The sequence below is a fragment of the Ictalurus furcatus genome, chromosome 10, assembly GCF_023375685.1.
Source record: "Ictalurus furcatus strain D&B chromosome 10, Billie_1.0, whole genome shotgun sequence".
Lineage (NCBI taxonomy): Eukaryota > Metazoa > Chordata > Actinopteri > Siluriformes > Ictaluridae > Ictalurus > Ictalurus furcatus.
In genome coordinates, this window is record NC_071264.1 from 8734393 (window position 1) to 8760631 (window position 26239).

Here is a 26239-nt window from a genome sequence, read left to right on the forward strand (position 1 = left end):
CACATGGCAAAAAAAGCCAAAAACTCTGTATTTTTAATGATACTCCATGAATAATTAATATCAGTAACAAACTGCATTTCATTCATTCTTATGTGTACAAATGACATAATAATAGCATAAATAATAAAATATGTAGTGGATGAAGTGATATTTAACTGTAATATAGCATAAATGTTAGCACAGAGTTAGCATAATCTGCTGTCCAGTCTATGTGCGTTACATATTACATTATTATTTGGTTGGCATTTCTTTCTTTTTTAATGTTTACAGATGTGCATCAAACAGCAGTAAAAAACAACAAGGCAAATTTTTCCTCCAAATTCATGTAGAAACTAATGTAACCGTGACCCAAGACATATGCGTGCCTTTCATATCCCATTTTCCTTTGCCCTTCAGCAAATTGTCTTTTTCTGCCTGGTCAATTTTTTTCACAGGATCTAAATGCTGTACAAAGCACTTCATGTTGTTTGTGTATATGGGAAGATTTTTTTTTTTTGAGATTTGTTGGAATGTTGGACGTACGATTGGTCCTGGGGGTCCTGGGTCGCCTCTTGGGCCAGGATCACCAGGGTCACCACGGCTCCCCTAACACAAAGAAAGACCATTTAAGATTTCTTAATATTTTAAGATCAGCTCCTCCAATATAAAGCCCAAAATTCAATACCGATAAAATGTAATACAAAATCCAAAACCAGAAAAGTTGTTTTGTAACACTTACTCCTTTCTGATTCCAACAGGAATAATATGACTAAAACTATTATTATTATTATTATTTTACATTTTTGGAGCTGTTCACATTCACATTCTCACTGCAGAGTTACACAGTAGATTGTGTTGTGGTCTTACATTTCTTCCTGGCTCTCCTGTTAGTCCTGGTGGACCTCTTGGTCCTGGAAGTCCTGGATCTCCCTAAACACATTCATAAAATATAACCTTTAGCTCTGAATTGATTAAGAATACTTGTAATAATAATAATAATAATAATAAAATCCTTGTAATTATAATAATTACCTTGGTTCCTTTATTGCCAACATCACCTGGAGACCCTCTTGGACCTTCAGAACCTGGTTCACCCTGAAACACATATCCATTTCTCACTTATGAGTTTCTTACTGCTCTGTTTCAGTGGAATCGGTTGCCGAGATAATATAATTCCCCTAATACACATGGCTAAACCATGCTAAACAGCACCTACCTTTTCTCCAGGTGCCCCATCTGGTCCTTGAGCTCCCTTTAGTCCATAGTCTCCTCTTCTTCCCTATCAAGAAAAAGAAACGGTCAGCTTTCAGACTTGTATGTCCACATCATTGTGGATAGAGAGAGGTGGCAATACAGCTTTTTACTTACAGGGTCGCCTTTAGGGCCAGGGCCTCCAGCTGTCCCCTGGAAAACAAAATGAAAGTGTTATAAGTAGGAACATATCTTAATATAAATAAAATAGCAGGAAAATAAATATGCAAATACTAACTTTAGGGCCCTTCTGCCCAGGGATTCCTGGCGTGCCTGGACTACCTCTCTCACCCTGCAGGAAGTGTGATTATTGTTATTATTATTATTATTATTAGTAGTAGTAGTAGTAGTAGTATGCATTAATTAATGAATTAATTCTTCTCTTTAACTTATTTAATGTACCTTGGGTCCAGGATCTCCTGGTAGGCCAGGTGGCCCTGTTCTCCCAGGCCGACCTGGATCTCCCTAGAAGCAAAGGGGATTTCAGTTCATTGCACAGTAAAAATACAAAAACTTCATTTTTTTTAAAATGTCAAATTAATCTAATACCTTCTCTCCAGAAGCTCCCTTTGGGCCACTGTCTCCTGCATCTCCAGGATAACCATTAGGACCCTGTTAATAGGGTAAACAACTATAATAACACAGTAATTATACTGTGTATCTGTCAGGTTTTTGTTTCCATAAGGCACATCACACACATACCTTGTCACCTGGTTCACCTTTACAACCAGGAGCCCCAATGCGGCCAATTTTGCCCTGCAAAAATTATTATGTTTGTTTTTTTTATTGATGACTCAATTAAAATGATTATTTTTTAAATATTAAATTGAATCCATTTCAATCTACCACTCTCACCTTCTGACCATCAGTGCCATTGCGTCCTGGCACCCCTGCAACTCCCTAATACAACAGGAGACATCAAATAACATGGTATTACTTGAAAGTGCTAGAACTTAATAATTTGAATGTTTTATCTGTATTAAATGTATGAGCTACAAAGGCTGAATAATGTATGACCTTACCTTCCTTCCTTGTGAGCCAAGTTCTCCCTATAATAGAAAGAAATCAAAATAATTTATTAAATATTTGCATGTATTTGCATTAAGTATTTAATTCCTGTAGTTATTTTTATATGCCATATAAAAAATAAAAAAGTCCTACCTTTTCACCTTTGGAACCACGTTCTCCCTAAAACAAGAGAAGGTGAAAACAGAAAAAAAATGGTCAGACACATATAATATCTGGAATCGTCACTGAAAAACGATGAATGTATATTATAAAACACTTACTTTTGATCCAGGGTAACCAATAGGACCTTCAATACCAGGATCACCCTGTAAATAAACACAGAATAAAATTAAACATCGTATCACAGCGCTGTAGGTTCATGCCCATTATAAATCTCACCTGGCAGTCCTGATTCCTCAAGGTTTTATTATAATCCCAGAGGTAAACGCTCAAGTTTACAAGTCCCAAGTAAAGACAGATATGTCCCATGTCCCAAACTCTTCTATAAGTTAGAATATGTTCCTCACCGAATTGAATGCAAGTCAAAAATCTAACATGAGCAAAATTAGTAATTAGTAGTATATTACATTTACAAGTAAATGCTAAAGGCTTGTTTATCACCTTTCCAAATAAACTACTGAATCTATGGCAATACATGGATTACCATAAAACACAACACAACAGTCTACACAAAATGTAGCGCAACTTCACATGAAATGAGATGTGAATAATTTTCTGTGTGCCACCGAATATAACAATGAAAACAATTTTTGACCAATTTTTTATTTTATTTTGTCCAATATTTTTCTTAATTTAATTAATTTAAATTGTTTAATACATTTGTACATTTCTGTTTACTAATACAACTTTACTTCATTATATATATATATATATATATATATATATATATATATATATATATATATATATATATATATATATATACACACACATCATAACATCATTTGTATTAATTTTCTGGAATCCAACAATTTCTTTCTTTCTAAGGCCAGTGTCATGGGGGGGCGGGGTTGACGATCTGAAACAAAAACTTTATTTGCAAAGTAGCTGACTTGCTACAGGTAAATGTAGTAAAACTAATAGCTACCCTACTTATTCACATTACTACCCATTTAGGATTTACACTAATTTACAAATAAATAAATGAATTAATTAAAAATTAAAAAATGTAATTGGGGCATCAATACCCACTAAATAACATTAAATAACTTCAATAAATTAAATAACATGCAGCAACACTTAATGTGAAGCTTGCAGTGGTGTAAGGTTTGGTATGGCTCCTCCAAAACAAAGTGTGTCCCAAATGCCTAACCTAAAGCAACACCCACAATATCAAAACAGCTTTGTTAATAGCCAAGTCTTATTGATATTATATATTACTGATATATGTATAGATTGGTATAATGAATAAAGTATAATTAATGGTAAGCAATGTTAAATTATGCATAGATATATTATTTAGATGTTTAAGTTTAGCCCTGCCTTTATTCGGGATGTTTTGACCAGGGTACAGGTGAATAGTTGTATTTGATCAAAATATGCTGGATACAAACATGTTTTAAAGTTGTAATACCTTTGTTCATTACTTATTTTGTTAGATTTAGTGTGTACAGGTTTTAACATTAAACTTGAGAAATGCTCTACCGTGTACAGTGTGTACCTAATGACTTTAGTGTTAACTGAAACTGAAGCATTCACTTCGCTCAGACTTGCAAAAAAAGTGACTGGTGAACATATCTGCTGTACACAAACAGCACTCTTATACTATCTGTTCTACAAAGTGTTGGTTTAAGACTCTGTTGAAATACCTATAGTTTGACATTTAAAGAGACAATATTATTATGGTTTATGTGAGAATATGTGGCTCAAACGCAATAGTTTGTACTCACAGGGTGACCTCTTTCACCTTTGAGACCCGGAGATCCGCTGTCTCCTTTGGCACCCTGTAATCGGCATTAAAGGATGAGAGTGCACAACATTAAAAAAAAAATTACATAACAGCATCTGCACTGGTGATTAAATGTAGTGAATTTGATGATGTCCCCAACTCACTTTCTGTCCCCTGGGACCAACTGGACCAGGAGGTCCAGGTGTCTGCAGGCATTTCACACTGTAGCACTGTCAGAAAGACACAATTAAAGGTAAAATAGGGCTTTGATTCTCTATTCGTGCATTTGTATAACAATCCATTACTAACAGAGAGCATATGGTGGTTTTGGTATATTACAAGAGAAATGACTCAAGGGATCTTACCTCTTGATAAGCTTGATGTAGCTGCAGAAAAACAAAAAGGAGGCAGATTAAAACTAGTCACTCACATAAACTCGCTCTCAAAGAGCAAACAAAGTGCTAAAGGTGGGCAAACTAAGTTCAACTCAGTTTGACAGAGAAGAACATTCAAAGCCAAGGTATGGAGCGAGACGTTACCATGGTGTTGTAAATGCGGTCAATATGGTCTGTTAAAATTTCAGGTCGTCCTTTGGAGAGATCGACGGCCATGTAGTTGCTGCGGTAAACCCCAACAGGAGAATTAGCAATTTCTCTAAGGCCTATTTCCTCCAGGTTGTTGGATGATGCGATGGAAAATATCTTAATGCCTTTGTCCCGAGCCTGCTCTGCTGCCACCTTGATGCCTTCACAGGGGCTCCCAGTCACATGGCCGTCTGTGATGACAACTGCAAAGCGCTGTGTCTTGTTCTGGCTGGTAGTATCAATACTTTTGCTCGTAATCTCCTCAGTCATTTTCTTGATGGCGCAATCGATGTAGGTGCCCTTGCCTAAGTAGCGGATCTGCTTTAATTTGTTGATGAACTCAGCCTTGTTGGTGAGTTTGCTAATGATCGGTTGTGTCATGGAGAAGTGGAGTCCACCCACAGACCAACTAATCTTCACCTTGTTCTTGTACTCTACGTCTTCCAGCTTTTCAACAAATTTCTTAGTGAAATTTGTGACACTGTCAACCAGGCTACCTGGTGGAGGTTCCTGCAGAGCTATGGTCTCTGATGTATCGATAACGAAGTACAGGTCTATGGGGCATTCTTCTATTTCTGGAGAATATAAAACATACAGAACCTCAATTATGAATACGAAAGCACTGTGAAAGAATAAATAAAATAAATAAAACAAAGTATTACAGCATAATATTGTACAAGCAATATTAATATCATACAATATCACCAGCATATATTATAAAAACTATTTATTAATTTACTACAAACTTATAGTGTTGTAGTTATTTGTAATATATTAATATTACATTATAGCTCATATATATGAAAAACATTCCAAAACTTCAAATGATTTGAACTGTATTTTAACTGTATATTTATGTAAATGTATTAAATAGTATATTACCTGCCACAATTAGAGCAAATTCAAGGACAGAAAAATAATTATTAATAACTGAAAGACTGTAAGTTACCATTAAAAATGTATTTCATGGTCAACTGAATAATTTGCTGTTACACACTAAATATATCAACCAGTGAAGCAGTTGAGTGATCAGTCAAGTGGGCAGCACTCACGGTGACAGTCCAGCGCCTGGCCGACCGATGCCATGTACAGTAAGCACAGGATAATCGCTTTAAACAGCATCATCCTCCTTTTCCACATTCCTGAAGGAAAACACATGATAAGTGATACTGTAGTTTTACCAATTTTAAACACCTTTAAAAATGAAACACCTTTGAAATCACCACAATATGGGCCCTCCACAAAAAGTATTCTAGTTAGTATTTTCCTGAATAAAATTCAAAATAGCACGAAAACATATCTTCCAACTCAATAGCAGGTTAAGTGAATTGTTCAGGAGCATAGATGTGCTAATGCTCAAGAAGCAATGGCAACCTCTTTTGTCGTCAAATTTCCTCATGGAAAGAGCTTTTCTGTACCATATCTTAAACGTAATTAAGGTCACTCATTATTAAACAAATTAATTAAGAGTAAGAAAACTTTACTCTAGGTCATCGTAAAGTTCACAGTTGCTACAGTTCCTCATAGTGATGAGTAGTTGCCTGACAAAGCATTCCTCAAGTCCTCAAGAAGTTAGTGGTCAGTTATTTTCTCTTGCCTGCACTGGAGTTCTCCTTTTCAGACTAGTGCTGTTAGCCTATTGTTACGCCACGGCCAGCAGATGGCACTGCGGCACGGCTTCTGACTGGTCACGTGACTCTTTTGTTTTCGTTCGCTTCCCGCTTGGACATTGAATTAAGTTTGATCATGTCTCTGATTTGCCCCAGGTGTCCATGTTTTGGTTTCATTAGGTTTGCTATTTAAACCCCCCCCCCGTGTGACTGCGCACTTCGCGCAGTCTTATAGTTGGTACAGTTTGTACCAAACGGCTGATGTGGGTCCTAGTTATGTTTGAGTACGATAGTGAATGCGTTAGCATGTTAAGCGGTCTGGTTTCATGCCCTGCTCTAGTTTCAAGCCACGATACCAGTTTCTTGTTTTCCTGGTGAAGACCGCGTTTCCTGTGTTTGTTTGTCTACTGTTAATAAAGACTTTGACCTGCACCTGCATCCACCTCCAGTCTACGTTTCGTAACAGAATACTGCGCCCAAGATGCGGAAGCAGCAGGTAGCCATGAGCGCCGCCGAAGAGGCCAGGATTTGGGCGCTTTACCGTTCGTCCCTGGAGATGAGCAAACAGCTTGAAGAGGAAATTGCTCAGTGCAAAGCCGAGCTGCGCGCCGCGTCGTCCCTCGCGCCATTTACTCCGTCCCCGCCGCCGAAGAGCGACGCCGTGCAACGCAGCCAGCAAAATGATCTGAGCATCTGGGGCTTCCCACGGCAGGGGAACTGTACAGCGCCACGCAGCCAGCAAAGTGACCTGAGCATCTGGGGCTTCCCACTGCAGGGGAGGTGCACCATGCTGCGCAGTCCAGAGGTGAAGGCTGGCCCAGAAATTTTTTTTGGGGGGGCAATGAGGACAGCAGAGCTCCAGCCTGAGGCCTACGGGGAGGTCTCAGTTGTGGAGCTCCCACCTGAGGTCAACATGGCGACCTCAGAGCGACAGCTTGAGGCGGCTGAGGAGGCCGTCCTGCTGTCCAGCCCAACAGAGGAGGCCGTCCCGCTGCCCTGCACAGCGAAGGAAGCTGTCCTGCTGTCCAGCCCAGCCGAGGAGGCCGTCCCGCTGCCCTGCACGGCCGAGGAAGCTGTCCTGTCCAGCCCAGCCGAGGAGGTCGTCCTGCTGTCCTGCACAGCCGAGGAAGCTGTCCAGCCCAACAGAGGAGGCCGTCCTGCTGCCCTGCACGGCCGAGGAAGCTGTCCTGCTGTCCAGCCCAACCGAGGAAGCTGTCCTGCTGCCCTGCACAGCTGAGGAAGCTGTCCTGCTGCCCTGCCCAGCCGAGGACGCCGCCCAGCCCTCCAGGCCCGTTGGGGACACCGCCCAGCCCTCCAGTCCCGCTGGGGGACGCCTCCCAGCGTTCCAGAGCCGCCGGCGCTCTGCATTCCAGAGCCGGCACCCTGTGTTCCAGAGCCGCCGGGGGTGGCGCCCTGCGTTCCACTTTTGGCGCCGCCTGGGGCGGTGCTCTGACTTTCAACCCCGGTGGGTGTGCTGTTCCGCCCCTCTGCTGCCCGACAGAGGCTGCCTTGCTTTCCGTGGGAGCGAGAGACAGCTCGCACAGGGGTCCGGGACCCCCGTTGGAGGGGGGCTCTGTTACGCCACGGCCAGCAGATGGCACTGCGGCATGGCTTCTGACTGGTCACGTGACTCTTGTTTTTGTTCGCTTCCTGCTTGGACATTGAATTAAGTTTGATCATGTCTCTGATTTGCCCCAGGTGTCCATGTTTTGGTTTGATTAGGTTTGCTATTTAAACCCCCCGTGTGACTGCGCACTTTGCACAGTATTATAGTTGGTATAGTTTGTACCAAACGTCTGATGCGTTTCCCATTTACGTTTGATTACGATAGTGAATGCGTTAGCATGCTAAGCGGTCTGGTTTCATGCCCTGCTCTAGTTTCAAGCCACGATACCAGTTTCTTGTTTTCCTGGTGAAGACCGCGTTTCCTGTGTTTGTCTACTGTTAAAGACTTTGACCTGCACCTGCATCCGCCTCCAGTCTACGTTTCATAACACCTATATTAATTTCTGTTGTAATAAACTGTTGTACCTAAATAGGGGAAGGTAAAATGCTCTTTTAAAAACATTTGACTTTTGAAAGATTTGTACAAATGCTGAACCTGTTTTAATAATTATTCAGTATAAATGAGACTTACATTTGATAAATATAAGAATCTTTTTCTTATGGAGATACAAGGTAAAAGAGTTATGAGATCAGCTTGAATTTTTGTCTGATTTTTTTTTTTTTTTAGGTCTGATGTCAGTTATTTCACAAGGACTGACTACCTTTTTTTTGTTTGTTTTTAAAAAAAAAAAAATTAATAAATGGCATAAATACATTTATTTAGCAGCCAGAGATACTACATAGTAAGTCTGGTCAGGAATGTCCCACATTTATACCTGATTGTTTCATGTGTCTTGGGAATCAGGTTTATATTGTATTATATTCTATAGATTTATAAACATGAATGGGGTTATAAGCATGACAATTTGCAGGTATGAATGCATCCAAACCATACTTGGTTTGGTTTGTGCTTTCCTGTTAAAGACAGGAGGCAGCCTTCAGGACTGGTAACACAAACTTGTTCTTCTACAAAGAAGCCAAACGCCAAAGAAAAAAAATCAGGTCACCCAGAAGGAGGCACTCAGATAAGCATAGAGTGCTAGAGACTTCTCCTCTGTCTGTAGAGGCCTTCAATATATTACAACAACACAATAAACACTTGAACATTTGTCTCTAACCTAAATGTCCCTAACCTATGTGACCAGATGAACCACTTCTATTTTTTCCCACCATTTTCTCCCTAATTTAGTGGCCATTTTTTACCCATCAGGCAGCTCTCCCCATCACACGGAAGCTACCAACCAGGGAGGGTGAAGGCTATCATGTGCTTATTCCAAGGCATATGAAGCCAGCCAGCTGAATCTTTTCAAACTGCTTGTGGTGGAATAACACATCATCCTGGTTCCTGAGAAGTTTTAGATCAAAGGGCTGAATGATGATGATAGAACAGTTACCCTAACATTCATAGTAATGAAGGCCTTTGTGTGATGCATTTTGGGATACCTCAGAAACACCACCAAAGACTTCCTTGACCCCTGCAGTTGACCTACAGACCCGACTGGTAGGTCGATGATGTATATATGCCTACTGTACAATTCATTGACCATCTCAACACACCTGGAACGCCTCTGAAGATCATGTCTGTTAACTTCAGCCCTGCCTTCAAAATGATCCTTTCAGAGTGGGACAGCAAAATCACTCAATCTAAACTACCGAATTCCATCTGCCAGTAAGATTTCCTGACAGACAGACAGCAACTACATATCAGATGCTGATGCAAATACACTCAAAGACAAGGATGTAGTCTGCCCTTAGTCAGACATGAACATCTCTGACACAAATCTGTCACCTTAGTGTTTAATTAGCCTCATTTGTGAATTTTATTTTTCAGATTTGCAATTTATTTCGACTTTATTGAAATCAGATGTTATAAGCAATCATTTTAAAAGCATGGAATAAGTATAATGGTCTCTGGTTGCTGAAAATTGCACTCCAAAGACAAATTACCAACCTAGTTACATACAGTAGGTAGCTGGATAACAGTGTAGATTATACTTGCTAATCTCCCCTGCTTAGGAAAAAACAATAGATGCCATAGCAGACATTCTAATGTTTTCCATTACAAATACCATTACAAACCATCAGCTAACCATTAAAACCATTACCATTATTGATCCTTAATGGTATCCACTAGAGATAACATGCTACCAACTGCAACTGGCAATACATAACCAGTAGAGACCCACAGGGACCATTACAGTTTCCATTAAAACCATTACAAATTCTACAAGTGTTTCTATTGTTTCTTTCAGCAGGGACATCATCTCTAATCAGGGAAAGGGCTGAAAATTATGCACTAAAATGATGGCAGTGTTCATTTTGATACACTCAAATAAAGAGTGAATAAAAGAATTATTTTTAAAAAGATTTTAAAAGAAAAAAGAAAACCACTATGCATGATACAACAGGTGAGGTTGCCGTCACCATTGGCACAGTGTGTGAGCTGAACACAGAAGAGGAAATAGTGTCCACTGCCCATCCCCCACTCATAAACAAAACAAAATATGCATAGAGCGAGCATTCCTGCCCCAATGTGCCTGTTAGATCTTACTGTAGTTCCCATTCTTGACCACTAGGTGTAATAATAATTCTAGATATAAGGCTTATATTGGCCATGCTACAGAATTGGTGCAAACTGCTGTCCCACAACCAAACGACACATTTAAAAAGCATTTAAGTATACTAATATCCTTCTTCTAATATCTATTGAAACCCACAATAATATTTAAAATATCAGTAAGCTTAATATATATAAAATCTTCATTTATTGGGTACTTTCAATTGGGAGGTGGCTGTCCCGAAACCTAACCCCTAAAATTCAACTTATGAAAATGATATTGAAATAATTTGTGCATTTTATTCCATTGTTGTTTTTAAAAACATCTTTTTGATTGTTTTTTTTTTAAGTGAAGTTAAAAAAAGTTATATTTTCTTTGTAAATCATGAAACTTTATGTAAAAAAATGTGTCCCGCATTTTTATATCAATACCAAAACAGTGTATGTTTTAGTTCATTTGCTGAGACTGATTTTAACCACATCCCTACATTTTTGATCAGGAAATAGGTCCCATTACTTTGAGATAAATGTGTTCAAAAGTCTGAAAATCTTTAAGGAAACTTTAAGGAACGTCATTACCAAGCACCTTTTTTCAGCAATTAAGCAGACTTTTTTGGTTGTTATTCCACAAAATTTATTTTTTATGTGTGTACACATGTTCAGAACTGTGCTAGCTAACCATGTGCTGATGTGCTAACCACTTTATGCTGGACAGGGTCACGGTAGACCATATCCCTAGCAGGTGGGAGAATTTAGCCAGCATGGAAATTTAAAATGTATGGATTTGTTAATGAGGACTTTATGAAGATTAACATTTGAATGGTTAATATACTATATGGTATGCCCCACATGCTGTTATGGATATGGATATGGATATGGATAAGCATGACATAAAAAATCTTCTTCCCACAGGCAGTGGCACTCATCATCATCTCTGAAAATGTTCACTCTTTCACACGTGTAAGTACACTGCAAATTTCATTTAGTAATGTGGATATGCAATTCCATGACAGCCCTTTCACATGTAGCTGTGTATAGACAGTACATTTATTTAGTTCAATGCATATAAATTCGTACAGTTTTAACATACACCCTCACTGAACACATATTATGAATATGTGCGGCTATGTAAGCAGCTGAGAAGGGTCCGCAGTCATTAAAAGGAGAGCGCCCTCTAGAGACTAAATAAAATCTATCAATGACTGATTTTGTTGTGTTATTTTGAAGTGTTTTTTTTTTGTTTTTAAAAATATTTTGGATGTCTATATTTTTATTTGTTATTTCTAGTGTTACTTTTTGGTTCAGTTTGCATGTATATCTTTTATTTACTTTAATATTTATTAATCGGCAGGTTATCTGCAGGTACAACCCAACTTAGTTATTGGTATCTGTAAAATCAGTCATGAAATTGTTCAATCAGCCAGTTATGTGGCAGCAGTGCAATGCATAGAATCATGCAGATACAGGTCAAGTTAATGTGCACATCAAATGTCCACATCACTGATTGAGGCATGGTTGCTTGGTGCTAAAGTAGATGGGCTGGTTTGATTTTTCCATGAAAATAACAACCTTAGAGTTTACAAAGAATGGGGCAAAAAAGAAAAAAGAATCCAGAGTGCATCAGTTCTCTGATCAGAAATGCCTTGTTGATGAGAGAGGACAGAGGAGGCTCTAACTGACAGGGATGCTACGGTAACTCAGTTAGGCTAAATAGCCACTCTTTACAACCATGCTGAGCAGAAAAGCATGCTGAAACTTGAGGCAACTGGGTTACGATAGCAAAAGACGACATCAGGTTCTACTCCTGTCAGCCAAGACAAGAATCTGAGGCTACAGTGGGCACAAACACACAGAAACTGGACAGTTAAAGACTGGAAGAAAAAAAAACAGAGACCCACTCATAGTACGGACACGAGGATAATATGCAGACCTCAAAGCTACAAGTCTGGTCTCATTTCTTACAACCTGTTTTGTGGATGTTCACCATTTATGTAACACCAACTCACTACAATTAGGAACTTCCCATAAATACTATCTAAAAACAACAGCCTTGATTATTTTATCCATAAAAAATATGAACAAATATCTCAGTTGTAGCCACTAAAGGTCAGTTTATATGGGAAGCCTTTATAATGCAGCTTTCAGCTGCACACACACACTTATTTTTCAACCAGCTGCCCCAACCAGTACTGCACACACTTGGATCTTAAAGGAAATGGTCTGCACTTATATAGCACTTTTTTAACTTTTACACTGGTACTCATTCACCCATTCACACACACACACACAAACACACACACACGCACACACCAATGGTAGCAGAGCTGCCATGCAAGGTGCTAGCTTGCCATCGGGAGCAACTTGGGGTTCAGTGTCTTGCCCAAGGACACTTTGGCATGTGGAGTCATGTGGGCCGGGAATTGAACCGCCAACCCTACGATTAGTGGTCAACCTTCTCTGCCACTTGAGCCACAGCCGCCCAAAAAGGAGGAAAAGTGGGCAGCTCACTGATTGGCTGATTTGATGTCACAACAACTCACTTAATCATACCTCTTAATAATGTGTTCATTCAAACCCTACACCTTTTTATATTTGCAGCAACTGTGTAGTTTTACCACTTGCACTGATGGTCATAAAGATGCCCTAAATATACAACTTGAATTTGAATGCACTTGAATCTTAATGCCCCTTATTCATCATAAGAATTATTGCAGATTTCTGCACATGGAATGTGTGATGTATGAACAAATCTATGTCTAATTCATTCAACATCAAAATAAGCAAAGATTTGAGTGAGGAAGTGATGAATCAGCTTCAGATGAATAGAAACAAGCTCCCGCCTGCATATCACCCCCCCCCCACACACACCCGCCAAATTATCTTCATATACGTCAAATTTACATGAAACATGCCTTAATTTATGCCAAGTAGCAAAGGTGAGCCAATAAAAGGAAAGCTTTCAGCAGACTGTAGTCACGTACGACACACTTAAGCCATCACTACAGTAAGAAGAGTTGGTGAGTTGCATGTGTTATTGGTCAGTATAAGGTGTCTGAATTGTCGCCAAACCCAACACTCCTACCAACGATATGGACGCCATGATATATTAACAAACCTATCAACTTATCTCAGATGAGGAATGTGTCCAGGCTAGTCCTGTGTTCACTGAGGGCTCTCAATTGCTTTGTAGAAGTAACTGTCAATGGGCAGGTTGCTGATCAGGTGTTTGAGTGTTTTTGGGAACACCACATAGAAGCTCTGCTGTCTAAAGACAGGTTAGCCCAGAGGGTTTAGGAAATGCTTGAGAAAGCATACTTATCTAGCAAAAACATCTAGCAAATACACTCCAAATTTTGACGCATGCTATGGCTACCTCCTGGGAAGCACTAAACAATTGGAGTTGCAACATGGAGCTCACCATCCACCTCTTCAAAATTTTACTCCATCAGAACATGTTACAAACAACCCGTGATGACATTAATTTATTTCATGTTAAATACTGCAAGAAATCAATCAAACCAAAACAATGAAATCACATCTGACATATATTAGTCTTGATATGAAATCCTGTAATAAGGGTCTTTGAACAGTCAAGTCAAGAGGGTTTTTATTGTCATTCCTCTATGTAGCTTGAATACATTGGAATGAAATGTCGTTTCTACAGGAACATGGTGCAGCACATAACAGTACGCAAGACTACATAACGTGTAAATACATAACGACTGCAGGATAATAAATACACAGAACAATATGTACAGTCCTTCTACCAAATACATGTCAAAGGTTCACAGTGCATCTTGTATGTACAGTAATTGTATCTATTACTCAATTAAAGCACTAATGAGCTAATAAAGATCCATGTCTGCACATTCTAATTCACATTTACAAATCATGTATTGAAACCAAGCTCCATTAGCCATGCCTAAGTTTGCAATTGCAGTTATAAACTTAAATTTTTACTAGCTACTCTAATTAGTGTAGTTGATATAATTTTTGACAATATTGATTCTGATTACTTAACTGCAAGTCAAACATTTTCATATTGTTTAAATCTTATGCTCAATTTTACTGTACATGTACTCTGAGCAGACCATAGCTTGATCACACAGGACTGGGCAATATGATGATATAATATTTGTCATGATTTCCCCTTGAAGCAGCGTGCTCTAAGCGCGAATGCGCGAGCACCTGCTTTTCCATTGTTGACAGTAGTGACATCTGGACACGTGTGTTTTGTTTATGTTTCTGTCATGTCTCCTCCCTGTTCTGTCATTGGCTGGGATTTCACGTGTGTCTGTATTGCCCTCAGCTGTTAGCAGTTTAGACGCTGATCATGTCCACATATATACCGCGCGCCTCCCAGCACACACGCGGAAGATTACCGTAGAGGTAGATTAGTTCGTTTAGTAGTCATAGTCACCGGCCATGGTTAGCGTTAGTTCACGCTGGATTATCTGCTCCCAGTTCCTCGTCATAGTTCATGTTTCTCGTTTTATTTATCGACCCTGTTTTCCGTGACCACGACCTTGATTCATGTTTAACCCTGTGTATGCCTGTTTGCGATCGCCTGACCTTCGCCTGTTTTGGATTACGTTTATGGATCACGTTTTGGATTTGTCTGCCTGTCTCTCTTTTAAAATAAACAACTGTTCATACTGCACTTGCATCCGTCCTATCTCCGCTCCGTCACGATACGTGACAGAATCTTATAACATGGATGCAGCAGGAGGACAGGGGAGACATCACGCTACAATGGGAGTAGCAGGACAATACCGTATCGGGAAACGTTCGGATTACTGGCCGCATTTCTTGTCTGTGCAGTCCCCTCAGCGGGACGCCATTGAACTGCCGCCAGAGACAGCGGGGTTGGGGAGCTACCCGCTGGAGTTCCTCTTCAGCTGCCAGGAATATTTCTGCAGCCTGGCGTATCCCAAGCCTACTAAGAGACAGTGGATCGGGTTCTTGGTGTCCAGGTTTTGCGGTCCGGCCCGTGACTGGGCCGAGCAGCTGGTGAGCATTGGGTCCTCTGCCCTTCAGGATGTCACTCAATTTGCAAAACTTTTTATGGAGGAGTTCATGCAACCAGGGCAGATTCATGGTCTGGATTTACTGGGGTGGAGAGTCAATGGACAGCCCCAGCCTGACCTGCCCTTTAACCTCTATTATGAGGGGATTGACAGGTCAGCCTCCACCGATCTGTTTCAGGTTCCAGCCAACGTGGAGGAGGTGGCACTGACATGCATGTCTGAGGGCTGCAGGAGGGAGACCTACCTGCAAAAAATGGGGTCTCCAGGAAGCATTCTACTGCTCTCAGGAATGCTTCAAGAGCAGCTGGTGGGAGCATAAGAAACTCCACCGGAGAGCCCGTGCAGAGATCCAGCCCGGGGTCAACAGGGTGACCTCGGAGTGCCCATCGGAGGTCTCAGCACCTGAGCCCCAGCCGGAGGTGAACCTGGCGACCTCAGAGCTCGAACCTGAGACCCACGAGGAGGTCTCACCCACCGAGCTCCAGCCAGAGGTCCACATGGCAGCCTCAGAGCTCCAGCACGAGACCTACGGGAGGGTCTCAGCTCCGGCGCTCCAGCCTGAGGTCAACCTGGCGACCTCAGATCTCGAACCTGAGACCCACGAGGTGGGCTCACCTGCCGAGCTCCAGCTAGAGGTCAACAGGGAGGCTCCAGCACCAGAGCTCAACCCTGAAGTCCAAGTCCAGTCTCCAGTCTCTGAAGTCCAAGTCCAGTCTCCAGTCTCTGAAGTCCAAGTCAAGTCTCCAGTCTCTGAAGGTCAAGTCTCAAGTCTCTGAAATCCAAGTCAAGTCTCAAGTTCCTGATGTCACGTCCAAGCCTGCTGATCCAGTTGACCAAGTTCCGCTAATATCTAAGCCTAACAACCAAGTTCTGCTCACGCCCAAGTCTACTGACATGGCCGACCACGTTCTGCTCACGCCCAAGTCTAACGACACGGCCGACCACGTTCAGCTCAAGCCCAAGTCTACCGACCCGGTCGCCCAAGTTCAGTCCACGCCCAAGTCTACCGACCCGGTCGCCCAGGTTCAGCCCACGCCCAAGTCTACCGACCCGGTCGCCGAAGTTCTGCTCACGCCCGAGTCTGCTGACACGCACAGCCAAGTTCTGCTCACGCCCGAGTCTGCTGACACGCACAGCCAAGTTCTGCTCACGCCCGAGTCTGCTGACACGCACAGCCAAGTTCTGCTCACGCCCGAGTCTGCTGACACGCACAGCCAAGTGTCTGTTGACACGGACAACCAAGCTCTGCTCACATCCCAGTCTGCTGACATGACCAGCCAAGTTCAGCTTGCAGGCTCAGCCGGGGACGTCGCTCTGCCTTCCTGCTCAGCCGGGGACGTCGCTCTGCCTTCCTGCTCAGCCGGGGACGTCGCTCTGCCCTCCTGCTCAGCCGGGGACGTCGCTCTGCCCTCCTGCTCAGCCGGGGACGTCGCTCTGCCCTCCTGCTCAGCCGGGGACGTCGCTCCGCTTTCCTGCTCTGCTGAGTACATTGCTCTGCTTTCCTGCTCTGCCGAGGATGTCGCTCTGCCTTCATGCTCCGCCGAGGACTTCGCTCAGCCCGCCTGCCCTGCTGTGAATGTCGCTCTGCTTTCATGCTCCGCCGAGGACTTCGCTCAGCCTGTCTGCCCGGCTGTGGTCGTTGCTCAGCCTGCCTGCCCAGCTGTGGTCATCGCTCCGCTTTCATGCTCCGCCGAGGACACCGCTCAGCCTGCCTGCCCGGCTGTGGTCGTCGCTCCACTTTCATGCTCCGCCGAGGACTTTGCTCAGCCTGTCTGCCCGGCTGTGGTCGTCGCTCTGCCTATCTGTTCAGCTGGGGACGTCGCTCCGCTGTCCTGCTCCGCCGAGGACGTCGCTCCGCTGTCCTGCTCCGCCGAGGACGTCGCTCAGCCTGTCTACCCGGCTGTGGTCGTTACTCTGCGTCCCTGTTCAGCCAGGGATGTCGCTCCGCTTCCCTGCGCCGCCAAGAACACCGTGCGGTTTCCTGGCTCTGCTTGGGACATTCAGCCCAGGGGGCCGGGGCCGCCAATGAAATGGGATGACTCATGCCACTCCGGGAGTAATACCTTTGGGGGGGGGGGGGGGGGTTCTGTCATGATTTCCCCTGGAAGCAGCGTGCTCTAAGCGCGAATGCGCGAGCACCTGCTTTTCCATTGGTGACAGTAGTGACATCTGGACACGTGTGTTTTGTTTATGTTTCTGTCATGTCTCCTCCCTGTTCTGTCATTGGCTGGGATTTCACGTGTGTCTGTATTGCCCTCAGCTGCTAGCAGTTTAGACGCTGATCATGTCCACATATATACCGCGCGCCTCCCAGCACGCAACGCGGAAGATTATAGTATAGTTAGATTAGTTCGTTTAGTAGTCATAGTCACGTTCCATGTTTAGAGGTAGTTCACGCTGGATTATCCGCTCCCAGTTCCTCGTCATAGTTCATGTTTCTCGTTTTGTTTATTGACCCTGTTTTCCGTGACCACGACTTTGATTCATGTTTAACCCTGAAGTATGCCTGTTTGCCGATCGCCTGACCTTCGCCTGTTTTGGATTACATTTATGGATCACGTTTTGGATGTGTCTGCCTGTCTCTCTTTTAAAATAAACAACTGTTCATACTGCACTTGCATCCGTCCTATCTCCGCTCCGTCACGATATGTGACAATATTGATATTGTGAGAAATTGTCACATTTCTGAGATATATTTTGGGTATTTCAGTATTATAAAAAAGATACTGCAATACCCGCAGTATCTTAGAAATATGACATTTTTTTGTGGAAGCAGCTGATTTAATATTAAAATCTGTACAAAATTTGCTCCCTTCCTTTTCATTGTTAACTAATGCATTTCAATGTCATTAAATAAAAGTGTCATCAAACGTATTTTTTGATATAGTTTTTAAAATACAACACTACTTTGACTTTCAGTATCCTGATATGATCATAATGAAACTGTCAGTGGAATTTGTGTATGCTTGTTTTGCAGTCAGATTTGACTGTATACAACTTTGTTCAATAAGGGACAGAGGATGCAATTATACCGTTTAAATTGCAAAATGATGACAACCCTTGACAAATGTATAACATTCACAAAGTGTCTTATAAAACACTGGTATTATTAATGTAACATATGCAAAACCTGCAACCTCCAACCCAAACAGAGGTGCCAAAATATTTGATTCTATCTTCTTTTATCAGTAGCATTTACAATATCTGACCTCTTGATATAGCAATGCAAGAGCCACTAAACAAAAATAAAATTAACGAGTAAAAGATGCACAAAAGACTACTTCTAGCAGTGGTTAGTTTTGCTTTGCACCAAACTAGGTGAACTTTGACCTCTGGATTCACTAGCTTCTGTCTTGTGAGCTCATACAAAACATGTGGGTGGCCATTTTGACTGCATGTAATCACTTGATATTGAATATCTCTGGCAAGAGATAAAAAATAGGTGATTTCATTAATGGATGTGTTGGATCCCAAGCTGCATCTATAGGGCCCTCAAGCAAGACCTTTAACTCTTAACTGCTCCAGGGGCACTCTATCATGGCTAACCCTTTGTGTTAAATCATTTTGCCAATGTGTCAACATACAGTTCACTATATAGGGTGTAGAAGGCATCCCTTCACATATAGTGCACTGGTATAAAAGTACACTGTAATAAAACAACTGTAAAACATATTTACAGTAAAATACTGTAATATCTTACACAGTATAAAATAGCATATAATCCAGTACATTTGTTTATTTGGATGATGGTTGGCTTTTAAAACAAACACTTATAACTGAACTAAAATTTAAGGGGCTTAGCAGTGCTGGGATTTGAGCAAACCACCTTCTAAAGTGTACCTCAAAGCCTTAACCACTGAACCAAGACAACCACGTCAACCGACCACTTCTACCATTGAATTAAGTCACGCTAAAAGAATGCAGTTGCGGTAGTTATGGTGGATTTTGAGCTACAGATCAGAAAGTTGTAGGTTCAAATACCACCACTGCCAAACTACCATGGTTGGGTCCTCAAGCAAAACCCTTAACCTTCAGTACAGTTGTATCCTCCATTAATTGTAAGTTGCTTCTTTGTTTAAAAAGCATCAGTCAAATGAGCAAATGTTCAAGATTACATGTGATTTTTTTTTTTTTTTACTGCGTATGATGTTACAGTATTTTACTGTAAATATGTTTTAAAGTTGTTTACTGCAGATTTTTTACAGCACGTTACTGCAACCCTGCTGCCAGTAAATTACTGCACAATTTACAATCAATTTCTTTGTACAGTGTAGGAAGCCGTCCGGAATTCACTTAATATTTATACAAATGAAACTCACAGCTTTAAGTACAATATTAAAATATTATTTCTATTTGGTTTAAGAAGGCTTAGGTTTAGTGGATTTATAGGCTGTAGTGGGAGAGCGAGGTGATTTGAACCTGTGGGGAAGTTGAGCCACCCCTTATTTCTAGGCAGCCATAGACAAAATTGGTCATGTGACCACACATTTGTGAAGAGTCATCCATTTTACTCACCCAGTGATGGAGAGAGGCCCATAGAATACAGTAAATGGTGAGCACATTTAAGTTAAACAAAACAAACAAACCTATTTTTCTGTTCAATGTGATTTTCGTTCTGTTCAAGGAGTCATGATTTTTGTGTCTGAACAACTATAACCAAGTTTGAGAAAATCTCACACATGCAGTAATGCTTTAGGACGTTACAATATGAGGCCATGCTATTAGTATATAGTTAGGTCAATTTATCAGGGAAATGATGTGACATTTTGAATTTTAGACCAAAAACCATTGTGCCACCTTCTACAAATGGAAGATCGACAGGGCTTCACCTCCTCTTGTAGAGGAGCAGAGCAGTGTGAGAGGTACAGAATGGGAGGTCCATATGTCAAGTGGTAAGTGACATGAGGATTGACAGGGTGACTTTAAAGCAAATATGGAATTGAAACAACTTGGAGAACAGGGTATAAGATAACAGGACATGTGAATCAAGTCTTTGATAAAGAAACTGAGACAGAGCTTGCAGAAAGTGTGCATTTATAGAAGTCTGTAATATTAATAATTATTTCCCCAGGAAATATCAACCATCACCTTGTGGCTAGCATAGAGAAGCACCCACAAAATGACTATTGTTAATAATAGTTACACTAGTGAAAAACAAAACAAAACAAAAACAACAAATTGTGCATTTATTTAGAGATTATAGCTTTAACTTGTTACCTAAATCTCAATGTAAACGGCAATGGATCAATAAAGGATAAATAAAAAGATGACAATACAGGATAATCATATATTGGCTTTTAAAGTTGTAAACGTTATCTTTAAATAAAAGTCATTTGGTATTGAATTTGTCTTGCTTTGATATAGCATATAAGGTGAAAATGTTCACTTCAACATAATCAATTTCACAATGTACCCCCATGTGGCTCAACATATCCTCTCCCCTGACTCAACTTACCCCTCATTGGGGGCAAGTTGAACCAAGAGACCACTTTTTTGGGAAACTCATATTTTGAAAACAGTTTATTTTAGATCCGAAGTGATTATTCACAGGGATGCAACACATCCTGATATGTATGTACATATTTTAATTGGAAACATTACTGTCATGCCCTGACTTTAAAGGCACTTCAAGTAAAAACTGCCTCAGCTCACCCCACTGTCCCCTTTATGAAACCACTGAAGTGCAACAGTGCAAATTGGTACTCAATTGGTACTAAACAGGATGGGGATTAAATTAAAATGCATTAAACAATTAGAATTAAAACTATTAAAACTGTACGGTCTGAATCAGACTGTAGTCACGGGAGGTTAAGTCGCAATACTGGTGTCAAGGGTGAAGTTAAACGATCAAAGAGCCGTGGCTTAACCATCTCATCTGGAAGAAAAAAGTTAACACATTCTTTGCACAATAAACCAACTTTACTCATGTACATTATGGCTTGTTTATATGAGCAAGGCTGATGACACAACCCAAATCCTCCAAAATCACACACTGGTTTAGTAATGGAAACTCTACATGAGAACTGATGGGGAATGTACTTTATTTGAACATCTTGATCTGAGCAAAAAAACCGTCTTTGCATTTTGCTGTTACAATCCAGTGGAGTACTACAGAGTTTATAAACCCTAGAATAAATCTATATCATGCACAAAAATAAACAGAATTGTGTTATACATACAGAATTTTTACTCTGAGTTTTGCAAACTCATAAAGCAAAGCTTAAAATTTTGTCCTTTCTTCCCCCCTCACAAGCGCACACACACACATGAAGGCTCACAGGAATGCAAAGCTAGTGGTTCTAATGAGAATCTTTTCTCCATCACCCTGCCTGTGAGTACTCCAAGGAGGACGCAGAGTTTTAAGAAAAATGGACACTCACCTCACCTAACCGGATCAGAAATCCTTCAGGATATCCGGGAATAATGAGAAGATACAGTCTATCGAGTGTACATTCCGATAAAAAGTGAAGCTGGAAAAGGGCAGAAGAGAAGAGGACTCACTGTGAGTGTGCGTATGTGTGAGTGCGCGCCTCCTCCCTGGAACTCCCTCCTTCTTTCTGCGCACTGGTGGAGAACCTTGTGCACACATGGGGGAGCTGTGTGTCCACACTGCCGAACCCTTATCCCTCTCCCATTTTACATTCCCTACTCTTCTATTATGTGAAGACTAGAGCTTGAGATGGCGGGTTCAGAAATAATTTCCTTAATAGTCCCCCCACTCCCCCATCCCCCACCCTAACCCAATCCACACACATACACACACTTCACACACCTCAGAGTTTCAAACCCTCAAACCTTGAAAGGACTGCCATACCCAGAGCGTGCCTGTGACATCTAACTCTGCATCTGACACACCACAGTAATGTTTTCTGCTTCTGACGTACAACTGCATGCAAGTCTTTGTATGCTGTAGCAGTACAGTTTCCCTTCACTAGAACTAAGAGACCCCAAACATGTTCCAGCACGACAATGCCCCTGTGCACAAAGCGAGCACCATGAAGACATGGTTTATGAAGGTTGGAGTGGAAGAGCTTGAGTGTATTGGACAGATCCATGACCTCAACCCCACTGAACACCTTTGGGATGAACTGGAACGCCAACTGAACCCCAGACCTTCTCATCCATCATCAGTACCTGATCTCACTAATGCTCTTGTGGATGAATGGGAACAAATCTACACCAAAAAAAAAAAAGCTAGTGGAAAGCCTTCCAAGAAGGCTGGAGGCTGTTATAACAGCAAAGAGGTACCAACATTATATTAATGTCCTTAGTTTTGGAATGAATGAAAACAAGCACATGGGGTGTGATAGCCAGGTGTCCACATACTTGTTGGCCATGTAGTGTATCCTATGGTGGTTCCAAAATTGCTTCACTTTAAAGTTTTTTATGATTTGTTTAAGTATCACTGATCATGTGTTTTCATCAGGAAAGTGGAAGAGGAGGATGATCAAACTTACAGCGTTAAGTACAATATTAAAACTATCATTCGTATTTGTTTTAAGTAAGCTTCGTTTTAGTGGACTTATAGGCTGTACATTAAACCACTAAAGTGCAGCAGGGCAAATTGGGCCTAAGCTGCGCTTCATTGGTACTAAAGAGAATGAGAATTAAATGAAAATATATTTTAAATACAAAACAGTACTGGTGTCATGGGTGAAGTTAAACGATCAAAGGGCTGCGGCGTAACCATGTGCTAGACACATTGTTCTGTTTAAACCAAGCAATCATAAAAGGGATAGAGGAGTGTAGGCAGAGTTTTTGGATCCTTTCCTGTTACACCACTATGTTTGTCAGCTTTCACGCTTATAAAAAGAGATGTGAAAATAGTTAAAAGGTGAAAAAACTACAATCACCATTAAACTACAATTAAATGATGAATTTAACAGAGTTGGAGAAAGACTGACTGAACACGGGGGCTGAGATAAGCTGAAGCCCCTCCCTAAATAAGGCCTAGAATTGCCTTTGAGCACCTTGCTGGTATTCCATTAACTAAAATACATTTGAAAACAAACAGAATGCAAAGTAAAATATTTTCTGTTAGTCAGAAAGTGAACTAAAATTTTACAGAACAGTTTAGATTATAGCTAGGCCAAGACCAACATGTTGGTTTTGGAAGGGAAAAAGCTGGAGAGCAGCCACTGAAAGGAGATGAAAGCGTTGGCTTTTAGTCAAGTCAAGTCAAGTGGGTTTTTATTGGAATGAGCACACAGACCTGGGGGATGATGGTGTTCGGTGTGGTGGTGCTGGAGATGTCGCTAATCCCGACAGACTGATGTCTTCCGTTCAGAAAGTCCAGGAAGGTCAGGATCCATTATTGATAAGCTGAGCTGATTGATTCACAAAAGAACAGCTGGAATTCCTGTTTAACTTCAGGTGTGGCAATACCATTATCTTCTATAGATACACCTAATTTTGTATTTCTGGTTACACTATTGCTTTAACAGAACATTAACCTGCATTTCCTCGCTACTTATATTTGATATTTTTACATATCGTATTTTAGCCTAGGAAGATAGGTTGTGTAAAGTTCTGACTGGTGAGTAAAATTCTGACTGGTGGATACATCCATCCATCCATCCATCCATCCATCTTCTACCGCTTACTCGTTTTTCGGGGTCACGAGGAACCTGGAGCCTATCCCAGGGAGCATCGGGCACAAGGCGGGGTACACCCTGGACAGGGTGCCAGTACATCACAGGGCACAATTGGTGGATACATTTGAATTGAAATGTTGAACTGAAAAAGTAAACTTTTTGGATTACCCTTTTCAGTGACCTTTTAATTTCCAAATTTTCTGACTAATCATCTGGTGACAGCTACAGGTAACAGTCACTAGCATTAGGAACGTCGGTGGTCAGTTTTGAACAGAATGTTCTCTGGCTATGGCTGGTGCATGTTCAAAAAACTTGAATAAATCTTTTTGTGGCAAGTACTGCTGTGCCTTTACGGTACGTATTGCAGTGCACTTTTGCACTCAGTGAAAGTTACATTCAGATGTAGATGTGAGATGTGACTACAAAATAAAATGATATTTTTTGCAGACTATTATTTTGGAAAACATGTACATGTTGGTTCTTTTAAAGAGCATATCAGATCAGAGCAGTAATTCACTAAAAGGCATGTACATTCACGGCATTTGGCAGACGCCCTTATCCAGGGCGCCTTACATTTATCTAATTTAAACAACTGAGGGTTAAGGACTTTGCCCAAGGGCCCAACAGTGGTAGCTTGGCAGTGCTGGGGCTTGAACTCCTGACCTTCTGATCAGTAACCCAGAGCCTTTAACCACTGAGTCACCACATGCAATGTAAATGCAGCCAAAGATGACCATAAACACAGCTGCATTTTGTTTTTGTGGTTTTGGAACAGAGTATTCAGTTCACACTGAAATATGGACAACCCTACTGTTGGACAGATTTGCTTTCTTTCAAGAGGCAATGGGATTTCAGGAGAACAAAGAGAAATTGGCGTGAGTGCACTAAGTGACAATGCATTAACACCGTACAGCAAAACCCCCAGTATTGAATTAACCCTACAGTACTGCATTAACTCTTACACTGATCTTTTACAGCATTAAAGTGCACCTATTATGCTTTTTCAAATATTACCTCTCACGTAGTGTGTTATAGAGCTGTTCATGAATGTAAAAAGTCTGCAAAGTGTAAAAAATCAAAGCAGAGTTATTGACTCCTAAAAGAAGGAACCGATTCTGAACAACTGAAACGAGTCGTTAGTGATTCCAGACTTTACTTCCTGTACTAATCTATGTAGGTTTATAACCAAAAAAAACCCCCGCCTCAGGTCTTCATCGGGTGCTCACAAACAGACAGAGCTGAAACTCTTAATGGTAGTGGGCGTTTTCTTTTTGAAACACGCTGACAGTTTGTTTCCTTGAGTGTTTGTTTTCACCATGTCCAGATGTCTAGATATTCTTCACGTAACCACACTCCCTGGTCTAATAACTTGATATTCTATCTAATGTATATTACTTTGGCTCTGGATCATTGCATTTATTTACAGTCAGACATGAATGTTATACAGTACATAGACAAGTTTGTTGTTCTGATTAGACATGTTTGTTGTCAACACTTTTTTTTTTTTTTGCTGTTTTTGAAACTTTTTTGCCACTTCTATCAATTATGAAAACATGAAGTCTATTTAGGCAGCATTGTTTAATGGACAAAACAACAAATGTTCCTGCTTTCAGTGGGAGTCTCCTTGTAGAGTTGCAGTGCTGCTGATTCTGAGCTTCTCTCCTCTGGGCAGCTATTTTTACAGAACATCACAACTATGCCCTGTTTCAATTATGGTGACTCACGGAAACACTTCATTTTAAGAGCAGGTCCCTAGAGACTTTGTTAAGTATTTGGCAAACATATGTAAGCTGGGATTTTGCTGTGCTACAGGAAAAGCTGCACTGATGCCTTATCCATTTCCACTGCTTTTTGCAGTGGGAAAGAAGAATCAAAGCAGTGTCTCTTTGGCGAATAATGTCAAGAAAAAACTCCCTAAAATACCTACACACGTAATAACAAGTAGGCAGCATGGTAGTCGTTGTTTAAAGATTGAATGTGTGTGAATGAGTGTGTGAATTTGCATGTATGCAGCCCTGTAAAAGATTGGCGTTCCATCCGTGGTGAATTCTCCCTTCTTACTTCCAGTGTTTCCAGGAAAGTCTCAGTGACCCTGGCAAGGATAACGCTGTAACT

At 41.2% G+C, this 26239-nt stretch overlaps 1 protein-coding gene across 2 annotated transcripts in view; it reads right to left on the minus strand.

Moving 5' to 3' along the window:
• The window catches only part of col6a2 (collagen, type VI, alpha 2), a 30662-nt gene extending 8605 nt beyond the window's left edge, over nucleotides 1-22057 (minus strand). Inside the window, exons 1-19 of one of the 2 annotated variants that reach the window (XM_053634262.1) lie at nucleotides 21911-22056; nucleotides 5784-5873; nucleotides 4687-5306; nucleotides 4513-4533; nucleotides 4312-4377; nucleotides 4149-4202; nucleotides 2520-2564; nucleotides 2392-2418; nucleotides 2253-2279; nucleotides 2086-2130; nucleotides 1933-1986; nucleotides 1780-1842; nucleotides 1633-1695; nucleotides 1469-1522; nucleotides 1348-1383; nucleotides 1196-1258; nucleotides 1012-1074; nucleotides 847-909; nucleotides 523-585 (exon numbers count right to left, since the gene is read on the minus strand). In XM_053634262.1, coding sequence (XP_053490237.1) covers nucleotides 523-585; nucleotides 847-909; nucleotides 1012-1074; nucleotides 1196-1258; nucleotides 1348-1383; nucleotides 1469-1522; nucleotides 1633-1695; nucleotides 1780-1842; nucleotides 1933-1986; nucleotides 2086-2130; nucleotides 2253-2279; nucleotides 2392-2418; nucleotides 2520-2564; nucleotides 4149-4202; nucleotides 4312-4377; nucleotides 4513-4533; nucleotides 4687-5306; nucleotides 5784-5871 — 1515 coding nt within the window. In that variant the 5' untranslated portion in view covers nucleotides 5872-5873; nucleotides 21911-22056. Of the gene's footprint in view, nucleotides 1-522; nucleotides 586-846; nucleotides 910-1011; nucleotides 1075-1195; nucleotides 1259-1347; nucleotides 1384-1468; nucleotides 1523-1632; nucleotides 1696-1779; nucleotides 1843-1932; nucleotides 1987-2085; nucleotides 2131-2252; nucleotides 2280-2391; nucleotides 2419-2519; nucleotides 2565-4148; nucleotides 4203-4311; nucleotides 4378-4512; nucleotides 4534-4686; nucleotides 5307-5783; nucleotides 5874-21910 lie in introns of both variants that reach the window. The other variant, XM_053634263.1, reaches the window with a different exon arrangement.
• Between the last annotated feature and the right edge of the window lie 4182 nt (nucleotides 22058-26239).